We start from the raw sequence: 12,918 nt of genomic DNA, 5'->3' as shown, positions 1-12,918 counted from the left end.
GCTGCCGGTTTGCTTTAGAAGAAAATCGCGATAGCCATGTTTCGACGGCGAAATTTCGAACGCTCATGACGAAGCCAAACATGTGGTACTACAGAGGAAGGCACATCTTTATCACTACTTCAACAGCTACATCATGGCCAATTCAGGCTAAAAGCAGGAAAGCTAGCCTGCCTGTCTTTTACAATAGGAACATTTGCAATCAGCGCGCAGGAAAACAACTGTCCTATGTATGGACGCTACTTCCATAGTAGCTAAGCAATGATACATTTAATTGACGAACGAAAATAGATGATATACAACGTAGCATTTCTTATAATTAATAAAAAAGAAGCTAAATGCTGGATACACGAAAAAACAGGCATAAAACAAAAAAAATAGGGTGGGGAGATATGGTATCTTAAAAAAAAACATTTTTTTTTCCATTTCAGAATAAATTTTCGCTCTGCTCTAGCACTAAGACTGAAGCTGTTCGCTTGCGAGCGGAGCTACCGATAACGATCTGATCTTTTACCAAACGTCTCATAAAGTGTTACGTGCTGCTAAGTGTTAAGATCCTGTCAGTCATAGGCGCCCAAGCGTACACAAGGCAACTGACAGCTCCTTACCTGACAAGGCGTTGTGGTTGTCTACGCTAACCGTGGAAGGCCTTGTCATCTTCCGGTCTTTCCAGGAAATATGGCTAATCTTCGGACTGGCCATGCCTGACGCCGGAGGACCTGAAGGGTTGAAAGCAGCGTCCGTTCTTGTTAGGCAATCTACGCACTCAAGGACTTCAACGGTTGTTCCGCTTGCAAAGAGGGTGGGGCGAAGTTTCACGCTCTGTCGCACTCAGTCATTCAGAAGAAGTGTCAAGTGTAGTGGTTACGCCCTCTTATGTCGGAAAATACGACACTAACCAAGGTCTCAAATTATCGAAACATGCTCGTGTTTGGTCAAGGGCTTGAGCAGAACTGCAACCTTCATTACCAGCCGGCTTCGACCCGCCGTGGTTGCTTAGTGGCTATGGTGTTGGGCTGGTAAGCACGAGGTCCCGGGATCGAGGTCCCGGGATCGAGGTCCCGGGATCGAAGCCCGGCCACGGCGTCCACACCCGTGTACTTAGATTTGGTTAAAGAATCCCAGGTGGTCCATATTTCTGGAGTCCCCCACTACGGCATGCCTCAAAATCAGATCATGGTTTTAGCAAGTAAAACCCTATAATTTAACAGCCGGCTTCGAAGAAAGATATTAGCAATGAGCGCGAATATCTACGGTGCCGAAGTGTGGCCTGCCTGTTCAGTGTTGCGTTATATTTACTGAATAAATGTGACAAAAAGGATATTATTATTCCTAGTTGCTCAGTTACGGCAGAAAGTTCGCATTTTCAGTGAACTGAGGCTGGGCGATTTCTCTGGCGAGCGCAGCGGAACATAACCGCTTCCTGTAGCCGCATATCGGGAGCTTTTCCCGCTTCAACCTACAGGCGCGTTTTCCATCACCGTACCTCTTGTGTGAGGGTTTCGAGTCTGCATGAACGTAGTGAAGTGTCCATTGGTCTTCATGCGAGGCCTGGACTGGTTGCTAGGAGCCTTGGCGGCTGTCAAAAGAAAAAGAAAAGAGAGTAGATATTGAAGATAGTGGCAATAGTATGAGAGAGCGAAGTACACAGAACGCAATGTGAAACTAGTAGATTTAGCCGCTCAGATAAAAGAAAAAAAAAGAAAACGTCCCCATTCACTTACAATATTAGCATGCAATACCTTTGCATTCAGTTTCGCGAAAACACTTCGAAATATCGCTGCGGTACAAAGAAATAAATGATAAAAGAACAAATTTGCAGAGCCCTTTTTCTTTTTTTTTTTTTTCGTGCAGTGTTTCAAGGAAACGACGAATATTTGCCAAACACGTCCCTCAAAGCAGTGTAGCTATCGGCACGAGATATTTTATGCAATAGGACACAAAAAGCTCAAATTCGCAACCAGCAGGTCACACTGCCTCGTCGTGCACGTCGAGCATACAAGTGCTCCACGAAGCGCTCTGTTGAACGGGAACGCGCTACCTGAAACATATTCGCACGCCGTATTTGTTTTCACGGGTGGGAAGTATATCCTTCCATTGAAAAGTAATTCAGCGTCCACTTTCATATCCGTCACGAATTTACTTGCAGCGAAGTGCACAGGGAACGTGGGCACAACTCGCGTGATCTACATCTGCGAACAGCGAGATGCTTATGCACGTGCGGAGGCTCCAAACAACTGACCTTCGGCTGCGCAGATGGGGCACCCCGGCCCGTCGGCGTTGAGCATGCAGTAGTAGCAGCGCTCGTGGCCGCAGTCCTCGGTGATGCGGCGTCGCTTGCCCTTGTCGAAAGGCACGTGGCACGTCGGGCAGCGGCCGGCCGTCGGAGACACCACCAGCTCGTCCATCATCTTGCGCACCGTGCGTGGGTCTGCGCATGCGCAAGGAAACAAGCCAGGGAGCACCGTGTAAGCAAATGCGCTCTCCACACGTTGGCTTCTCGCCGCGCAAACCGAGCCGCCAGAACGCAGCAGTCACTGGCCTCGCTAACGTGACAAATCCCGACGTGGAGTCGTTGACTGCGCGCGCGATCGGTTCCATAATTCGGACACGACACATTTACTGCGCTAATCGCAGACCTCTGGTTTCTTTTCCTTTCTTGTTTCTTTCTTTTTTTTGCTTAATAGAAAACAACAATAACCGCAACTACTACGATAACGTTGGTCTTATGCGCTCTTCTAAGAAACAATACCGACGCGCTTGAGAGCTCCAGAACGTTAGTCGCACGGCTAAACTGCTACAACCTTCATTGTTATGACTGGTACCGCAGCAGACTTGCAATGAAGTTAACGTGCTACTTACGTATACGTATTACACGTTGTATAGGATAATGACGATGCACTCTTTTACAGCACCGCATATCCAAGCACCCTGCCGAAAGCGTTCGTCTTCTCTCCAGGGTCTGAGTACACTGGAGTGCTCAATCGCTTTCTAGTAGCGGTGTGCGCTGTAGACAGTGAAGCGTGACGTCACGCAAAAGTTCCACCAATAACAGTGCTAGGGAGTTCTAGCAGAGCGCACGACATGGGGAAGAAGGCACAGCCAGAGTACTGTGTCCTATGTTATTTCAAGTAAGGCGCCTCACCACTTCAAGTCATACACACAAATGCCGTAACGCTGCAGCAGCAGGGAGCAGCGGCCGGTTACGGGAGGCTGAAGCGCGAGAAGCTCACACGGAGCTCACGCTCTTCACTGCACAAGCCTGCTCTTTGAAAAGCGCCATAGCAAAATCCCCAGAGGTATTTACCTAACTACAATTTTCTGCGCGGTATTGCGTGTCGCTTCTGTTTTTCACACGGCGATCGCAGGTGTTTCCAGGTTTCAAAGTCACACCATGAGAAAACTCGTTATACTGTGGGAAAATGGGTGTTTCAGCAAGTGTCTCGTTAAGGTTCGCGGGCAATGCAAATTGTTAGAGGTTGAACGGCTCGTGTAGTTTTTTTTTTCCTGGAATGATTACATTTGTCATCGTGTCTGACCAGGGCTTCAAACGCACACCTGCACTCATATTAACCAACACGTCCAGTCTAATAAACAAGATTATTTTCCACCTCTAATTGAAGATTTTCTGTTGTCATCGAGTTCATCGCCATCCCATTAGTGAATTGTATCACTTTGGTTCGTTCATTTTTCTTTTAAATCTTATTACAGCGAAGCTATAGTGAACTAGAATACCTTAGCGAAGCTGTTTACCGCTACCCCCCAACGGCACAATCGTTTCCGCGGACAGAAAAGTGCGAGCAAAAGCTATCATCATCAGCAATGGCTCCTACCCCCCCCCCCCCCTAAGCAAACAAAATAGGTATCACAGAGAACATGTCGAAACCTCCTCCTCCTCGAAAACTGTGATCATCAATGGCTCATACCCGCGGTAGCAATGGCTCATACCCCTGTGAGCAAGCAAAAGATGCAATGGCTCATAGCCCCGTATATCACAGTGTATATCACAGTGTATATCACAGTAATCACTATATCACAGTAGTAAGAGGAACGTTTGCCAAAGTTTACTGTTTGTCTCGTCACCATATCGTAGGTGGTGGTCCCTCCACAGCTTCGATGTCCAACCACCTTCACAGGGTGAAATGGGTCCTGATTTTTTTTTCTAACTTTATCGCTCAGCATACACCTGTACAGCGCAAGCTGCAGATCCCATCTGTAGGTACTAATCTGCAGATATCCGCCCCCAGACATGGATTACAGAGAGAGGAAGAGAGAGAGAGAGGAACGTTGAACACTAATGATAGAGATTGTGCTACATGTGTAAGCGTTCAGTCAACCTCTATTGCTAAAGAAATGTTTTCCTCAGAAAATGACTTATTCGTATTGGCGTCTGGACGAGCTGATGATTACGAAAAGTGGCGAGTCTAAAACCGTGTTTTTAGGCCAATTTAGACAGTAAGGAGAACAAGAGGATTGCGAAAAAACTGCGCCATAATTGTCTACCCTTACGTTCGCTCTGTTTGCAGTGCTATAGCTGTTCAATACTTGATCTTCAATATACTTCAATACTAGTGGCATTGCAGGCGCCTTAATCCCAGGTTTAAAGCACTGCATCGCCGTTATCTCTTTGCACGGCAAGCCTGGGGCGAGAAGTTGCCTCAGAACAAGCCCAGCCGCAGGTGCCGCGAGATAATCCGGACGGACGCTCGCACAAGTCCCTCGCAGCTTTCCTCAATCGCATGTGCAGCGAGCGAAAACCAATCTCGGACAAAGAGATCCGCGTGCACCAAAGCCTGATGTGTTTTCCTCGAGGATCGAGAGCACGACACGCGGAGCGTGCCAACACCCACTGTTTTGTCGAGCGCGGCAGGCGATTCGCAGCGGCAGCTCTGATCATGCTCATACATGCACGCAAACCGGTGCATGCCACATCCAATTCAATCTGTAGCGGAGCGGGTCAGGCCAGCCGGGATCAGTGATAGCAGGTTCGTCTGATATCGAACAAACTATAGAGAAATGAAGAAATGAAGAAACTAGAGTGTGGCCTTAAAAAAAAAAAGGCAAGAAACAGCGGAGTGGTGGGTTCGACACGTTTCGTATAAGAGACGCGTGAGCCTCAGAACTTCCCGCGCAATACTTTCCAAGAGCATCCAGATGAGAGAGATTGAGCTACAGAGAGGGAGAGAGATAGGAAAACAAAGAACAGTAGTAATAAGATACGGGAGAGACATGCGGGGTGCGCACACGTATAGTAGCTTCGGCTTCTGAGCATGTCGTGCATATATACGCGAAACCAGCAGAATCCTTTTTACGAGCAAGCCAAGCAAAGCGGGATGCGCCGACCAAGAAACAAAAATAAAAGCGTGCGAATCGGAGCTGGATCGACACGCATCGACGAAGACCGATCCGAAGCGTCGCGCGTTCCCAGCACCCCGTTCTGTCTTCGTTTTTTTTTTTTCTCCCCACTCTGTAAATTGCGTTTCTTTTTGTTTTCACTCAGACCTTAAGGTAACAGCTAGAGGCGCCTCGACTATACAGGCATGGCCTGAGGCGTATGGTTGCGCATCGGTTGTCCCGAACGTATTTCTCAATGCAATGTGTTATCACAAGTAACACAACCTCGCCAATTTCGTATCGCAGACAAAGGTGGCCCCGGCGTGGGGCCTCTCGAAACATGCGGCAGCTTGAACCGTATTACTGCGCGGGAAAGCCGATCCACTACTCCAATCGGGCTCCGTTGACGGTCCTGGCATTTCTCTTTTTCGGAACAGCGGGCCGCCTAGGCGTTGCGTCACATGACATATGTTCTTGCATTTGCTGACGCTGTCGTCGATTCTCGCAACGTATGTGCCTGGCTGCTCAAGCAGCAGTGCAAGAGATCACGACATACGGTGCAGAGTGCGAAAGTCATTGGTATACTTGCTCAGGAAAAAAACATAGAGGGTAATATAAGGAAATACAATTAAGAGACTTTTGTCAATAATTCAGGGAATATTGCCCAAGTTTCCAGAGCTGATGGAGCGGTCGCATTGTAATAATTCACTAACCTTCAGCAGCAGAAAATCAATACGCGCATCCCTGGAAGGACAGACGAGAGAAAGAAAAAAAAAGAGAAGAAGAACAAGAATGTGGGTCACGGAGCAGACGTGAAGAGATGTCGTAAACAGAGCAAAGACAGGCGAAGGGAAGATGCACCGAGAAGTGCATGTCATGGCGCATGAAGCAAGCACGTAGGAAATAGTAGCAGTAGAAAAGGAAAGGCCATTCGCTAGTTGCTACACCTTCGTAAAGATCAAAGCCGCCTTGCTTATGAGATGCAGATCAGAACCCTTACACGTATGCTCATGTTGATTGAGCGCGCCTTGTCACTTGCCGGGCGTGCGCTGTTGCCGTGGACCGCTGTTGCATGCGCACCAGATGGCTCGACAAAAGGAAGGGACGTTATTACGAAACCTCTCTCGCGTACAGATGTGGTCTGATGTACCACACAGCGTTGTAGCAAGCCGGGAACGCAGAGTAGGAGATTCGGCGCTAGCCATTGCGGGAGTTCAAAAGAGAGGTGTACGAAAGGAAAGCTATATGCCGTCGAAACGCCACGCAGAAAAAGTGGTAAAGCCAACTTGTGTACACCACTTCTTTTAAGGGAGCTCCGCGTTGTGTCAGTATGCTATATACATATGAAAATCTTAATCACCAGTGAAAGGAACTGATGAATGTTCTGTCGGCCTGTATCGATATCCTTTCATATAGCTTGCAAAACGCTTTATCTCGTCTGCCTTATTGGTTATATGGCTAAGCATCAATGCATCGTCACTTTCAACACAATGGCTAGACGATTTCCATCCTCCTTCCCCAACCATGATGCTTCCTTAACGTCACAGTAAGAATCAGCGAATGACCAGTCCATACTCAGTAGAAGTAGAAACTTGCGACAAATCAAAAAACACTATTGTGTCTAAGAGACCTGCGCGCTATTTTCGCTCGTCGCATTCACGCGACACAACCGCTAGACACTATATCAACATATGTTATTAGGCGTTCTTAGACACCATCAGACGGCCGCAAGCATAACCAACGACGAAAAAAAAAATAAAGAAGAAAGCAACAGCAATTCACAGAAACTTAGGTGTCAATAACGAAAAGAATGCAGAGGAGGTGTTTCGAGTTCCGTAAAGAGAACGATTAATGTAGACGTCACAGGAGGCGAGTGGAGTCGATTTTTTTGCGCATCGCTTCCGGCAGCTCCGGATCGGCGCTGTCGCTACGTCTTCTGCCCCTTACAGGGCTTCACAGGAGTCAGAGGTCACGGGGTCGAGCCGGCCAATTCGACACCCCCGTGGAGGCAGAATCACGGCGCCGTGCACAACGGTGCGTGCCACCAGCGCAGCGGGGTCAGAGAGATCACGTGCCTTCGATGGGCTCCGGAGTCAACCAGACGGGTGCCTTCTTGTTGTAAAGGGGACCAGCCGTTTTGTCGTCGCCAGGCGAGACAACGCAGTGCTTCAAGGCGTTTCGTGCGAAACGCCAGAAGAGAAATCCCAAGCGAGACTACCCCGTTTGCACGCGTATTACTAGCACGGAAAAACAAACACTTAAGAAGCTGATTTTTATCTACAAATGTTCAGAATAACGCGGCTTAAAAACTGTGCACGCGCGTTACTGCCGATAGCCAGGGGTAACCGAGGCCGTGGGTCGTGAACTGTTATATGACCTCGGTTACCCTGGCTATCAACGGTAGCCGGCCAAGCCACGTTATCGTATGTCGGCGGAATGCCAAAGGAAAAACTGAATAACTACACGTCTCCCGTATAACCGGCTTGAACGACCACGGGACGACGCTCTCGACGGCAGTGCTGAAGGCGGTTCGGCAGAAAAGTATATACGGAACCAGCGAAGGTTAAACGTCAAACCCAAAAACATTTCCAGATATTTGCTCCTTCCGGTGTTAAATGTGCAACACAGGATTTAGGAATCCTATTCGCCAGATTGTGATAATTTAATTGAAGATTCGTCCTTCTGGTCACCAAAATAGTCCAGACACCGCTCCACTACCGCAAAGCACGGTCTTGGAACAATGACGGAATACGTCGAAATTAGGGTTTCTTGACCTTCACTGTGTGTTTGCGGGGGTAGGGGGGCATCAATTGCGCTATTATAAAAGCAACATCAGAAAAAAAAATATCTGAAGAACATTTTGAGATGAAATGTGAATGTGGTGAACACGCACGGCCGATTCTACATATGTGCAAAGTTTCTCTTTAATAAACCATCAGATGAAAGTTAGCGTTCGTACTGTGTCGAGCTCTAGTTCTTGCGTCCTCGTTTATTGCAAGATGTATCAACTCGCCTAAATCGCCACACTCGTGAAGATTATAGAGCGGTGGTAGTTCCCGAAGTCAACCGACCTGAGTGACTGCCTGCCATCGAATGGCGTATACTCAAACACACGCGCAAGCGTCGCTTCCGTCGTCTCACGTTCCTATTTATTTGCTCCAGCGCAAGGCAACCAATCGGGAGCAGTCCTGGTTATCTTGTCTGCCTTTATAAATGGGTAGCTTCATGAAATCTTTCGGCCAGCGATGTATCTGTCTCTTCGTCACAGCAAAATACTGTCATGACGTGGTTGTGCTAACAGGGCAACAAAATGAATCTGAACTACTGAGCTAGCTAACGATATTTTGGTCGTACGTAAACATTCAACAGAGGGGCCCCGTGCAACGCTTTCTAGCCTCATCATCTCCCTTTGTACGCACCGTATAAAGAAATCCTCCTTCGCCCAAGGGTTGTGGCAGTGGCTTGGATAGATTTACAATCGCGGAGTGTATAGGCGCGAGAGAACGGTACGCGCAAACACACCACGGTCGTACAAGGCGATGTCTCCGAGACCCATGACGGTGCAAAGTTCGCCGTGCACTGAGACCTCGACTCACTTTTCACGGGCCACTCGAGCAGCTTACGGAAATGGGGCGGGTGGGGGGGGAGGGGGAGGTAGGTGCCAGCAGCGAGCTGGCAGCACGCGACAGAAACAGCAGCACGCGCGAGGAGCGAGAGAACGGGGTGGAGAAAGATGGCGCCTCATCTGAATAGAGAGGAGGCGGGGCGCGTTCACGCAGACGGACCCTGCTGTTTTCGTACGCGGCGTGATTCCGTTAGCGGCCATTCGTTTCGGATTCGACGCAGGCCACCCGAAAGATTTGTGCTCAACTCGAACTTGAGAGCGTCCTTCACTGAAATGTACGCGCTTTTCTACAAAAGAATGATCACGAAACGATTCCGAGGGTCGCGTCCGCAATGCACTCAGTCGTTAGGGGAGGATGGGCTTGCAAGATTGCGGGAATTCAGCTCTGCGCAAATTGCGGTCTCTGATATTCGTGTTGGAGGATAGGCCTGTCGGTAGGAGATATGTACAGGCATACATAGGGAGTCCCAGCTGACGTTAGCCAAGCTGTTCAACGAAAAAAAAAAAAGACACACACACACACACACACACACACACACACACACACACACACACACACACACACACACACACACACACACACACACACACACACACACACACACACACACACACACACACATATATATATATATATATATATATATATATATATATATATATATATATATATATATATATATATATATATATAGGGGTTTTCTTCAAAGTTCAGCACGCTGGACCCGACGTAAAATACGCAGGAAAGAGACGACGAACTTTTTGGGAGACTTCTTTTTCTTACTTAACGTTTTCGGCTGGTGGACCAGCCTTCGTCAGAGTACAGTGTACTCTGACGAAGGCTGGTCCACCAGCCGAAAACGTTAAGTAAGAAAAAGAAGTCTCCCAAAAAGTTCGTCGTCTCTTTCCTGCGTATATATATATATATATATATATATATATATATATATATATATATATATATAAACGATTTAAGATATGCGGTACAAGACGCGATCTTAAGACCGGCCAATGTTTGGTCATGAGACTTGTGGCCACCGAACACCACGCTTTCTATAGCTGTATTTTGCACCGTGTTTTTCATTTTTTTAATTGAACAGTTTTGTATAACGCTAGCTGGGACACTCGGTATAAAGGTAGACATAGTGTATTAACACGCTGACATGTGATATTCTAGCAGAGATTCAGAGAAAGAATACAGTATAAGGTGAATTGCCGTCGGCATGAGGCAAGCTCTTCTAGACACTTGTGCAAAGTGAAAAGAAAGAGCGTTATGAGGTGCGACCGCGACTGAGAACAAAATTTGGTCAGGTAACGCAATGAGAACGCATAACCACCATTGCGTTAGAGAAACACGCTCGAAAGCGGCACAGCATTAGATGGAGTGGTAGTATGAGAAGATTTGTGGGTTTAGGGCGGCTTCCGTAAGCACGGCAATTGGAGACCTCGGGGCCTTTGCCCTGCAGCGGTCTTAATCGGGCTGATGGGGTTAATGATGATGAAACTAGTAATTGATATGATTATCCCCACAACATCCTCCAAATAGCCGTAGCTGCTGTTTTTTTCCTCTTCCTCCTCTCGTGAATGCGATCGCGTTGAATCGGGCCAGTTACTTGCATTTACAGGGCGCGTCTTAATCTCCTTTCTCGCCGATTCTCTAGTGAGTGTGCCCCCCCCCCCCCCCTTGCGCCCGGGAAAACTTGAAAATTGCAAATGGCGGCTTCCGCCTTCGGTGCAGCAGTTGCGTACAGTCTGTGCCAAAAGTTTCGAGCACACTGCGCCTGTTTCCAGGCCCTTAGTCGGACTGCGTACATAGCCTGGTGAGCTTTCGCTGCTCTCAAGCACCAGAGATTGGGGAGGCACGGTGTTTCTCAACCTTCTGAATTTCGAAGCGACAGACTTGCTATAGGAAAAACCTTCTAGCGGGCCTTGCAACAGACTTTGTAGTTGGCAGAGTGACTTTGAAATGTTTCCCAAGTACTGCGAGTTACGCAGCAGCTATTTCTGCGAAAGAAACAGCTGCGAATTTCGAAGCTGCCTGTGGACCAATTACGACTGCCTCCCGGCGATATCTTGTGAAGTTCTGTTCAAGCAAAGCATGCACAGCTCATGCAAGGTGCAAAAGCGACTATGCTTCCTTCGTCTACCGAACAAATGGTAGGGTGTGCTAAACAGAAAAGGTGTCGGGGGCGACATAAACTCCACAAACATGCTTCGTTGGTCTGTTTTTTCCCCTTTTCTATCCAAGTAAAGTCGTGCCAAAGTAGAACGCTTGTGAGTTATAACGCATCACAGTGTTGCAAGTTGTCGCCACGGCGCCGACTTTTCCGTCTATATGCCGCCATTGATATTGCAACGCTAGCACGCATACGCCAAGCTAAAGCTCTTCAACCAGAACGCTTCAGCATTGATCGATGCAAATCATGCACCGACAAATCGCTTGCGCATGAGCTTGAGCAGCACCAAATGGACGCTTGTTGGCGCGGAGTGCGCATTGTGGCACGGATTCGCGCATCGCGCCGCGCAAAACGAGTATACATGCTCTACACTGCGCGGAAGCGTACGAACCGGCCGCGACGCGAACGTCGTTCCGAGGAAGTGAGAATAGACAAGGCCGAGCACGCGAAAACCCGTGGGAGGAACTAGCGTAGAAATTCGGAGCAGCGTTTCAGAGCGAGGCAGAAATATGTCCTCAATTATTTATCTCAAGTGTGAAAGATGTGCCCTTTGTTTAGTTTTCTTCTTACTAGAAAGAAAGAAAGAAAAGAAGAAAGAAAGAAAGGAAAGAGCAAAGACATGCTCGAAGAAGAAGGGAACGCAATTCATTTCACCCGCGTTTCAAGTATGCAAATTAGGGCGCCGAATGCACGACCAGCTGAAAAGCAACCGCTGCTCAGCACTGTGAGAAAGGGAGAGAGAAAGAAGGAGAGAAAGGAAGAGAATAAAAGAGAGGAAGTTACCGAAAGAACGATAAGCAAAGCGGGATATGTGAACGGGTAGTTTGCCATGCGTTGGAAAGATCGCAGCAAACACGTTAGAATGCAGCATTAACTTTAGCTATTGCACGGGGGGGTGGGGAGCTTCAGACTCTGCAGTAATTCTTCCCCCCTTGTTTCAGTGGGTGGTATCCATGTGCGCGTTAGAATTATGCTTTGCTTCGATTCTGCATACCAGATACCACGCTGCAAAAGTCCCATGTGAAACTCGGAATAATTTATCCCAGTATACTGTTTACTAGGATGGCGATCTTCCAAGATAGATTTTAGATTAATCGGATTCAGCTACTACATCTCAACACGGCACCTTAAATTAATTAAAGTCGGCTACCATATGAAAATGAAAAAAAGAATTCGCTTTTGCTTTATTGACGGGCAAAGAAAAAAAGAAAATCTCATGCGCTCACCGTTCAACTAATATGAATGCGTTTTCGCCTCAATATACCGAATAACAACAAAACTTTCTCCCAGTTTTTATTGCGCTGTAACAAAGTAACGCCTAACAATCACCATTAGAGCACACGTGACTATCACGCTTGGCAGGTCTGAGCTTTTCAGAGACGCCATCAATGGAACGCAATGCGCAATAATTAGACGGGGCTGCTGCGTTATAACGTACTCGTTTAGCGCAGGCCAAATAGCGCATACGTGCCTAGCGCAGCTCCCTAATGGAACGCAGAAGCGGCGGCCCAAAGCGCGGTTCGAAAGAACCAAGAGCATACCAGAGTGACGTCGCGGCACAGAGCACCTGGTAATGCAGTTACGCGCGGCTTTCGCATATGCATGACCCTTGCTTAAGCCCAATAGAAGGCCTAATTGATGACGCCGCTGTCTAGCGTATCCCGTTCGATGCCACGGTTCTGCCTTTCGTCAGCAGGGCAGGCAGGGAGCCGTGTCAGGTCGGGGTTCAGAGCCCCGTCAGGACGCGGATCCCCGGGCCCACATAGCTGCGCATACTGCATGCGC

General features: G+C 48.1%; 1 protein-coding gene across 7 annotated transcripts in view; it reads right to left on the bottom strand.

Annotated features, from left to right (window-relative positions):
• rols (zinc-RING finger and ankyrin repeat domain-containing protein rolling pebbles) overlaps positions 1 to 12,918 on the bottom strand; it is a 312,403-nt gene that overhangs the window by 27,999 nt on the left and 271,486 nt on the right. For all 7 annotated transcript variants that reach the window (XM_075692172.1, XM_075692170.1, XM_075692173.1 and 4 more), the window contains 3 exons: positions 2,240 to 2,428; positions 1,484 to 1,576; positions 606 to 716 (listed from right to left, as the gene is read on the bottom strand). In XM_075692172.1, coding sequence (XP_075548287.1) covers positions 606 to 716; positions 1,484 to 1,576; positions 2,240 to 2,428 — 393 coding nt within the window. The remainder of the gene's footprint in view (positions 1 to 605; positions 717 to 1,483; positions 1,577 to 2,239; positions 2,429 to 12,918) is intronic.

Source organism: Dermacentor variabilis, chromosome 5 (genome assembly GCF_050947875.1).
Source record: "Dermacentor variabilis isolate Ectoservices chromosome 5, ASM5094787v1, whole genome shotgun sequence".
Lineage (NCBI taxonomy): Eukaryota > Metazoa > Arthropoda > Arachnida > Ixodida > Ixodidae > Dermacentor > Dermacentor variabilis.
Note: the sequence above shows the minus strand (reverse complement) of the source record. Positions and strands in the feature narration are given on the sequence as shown.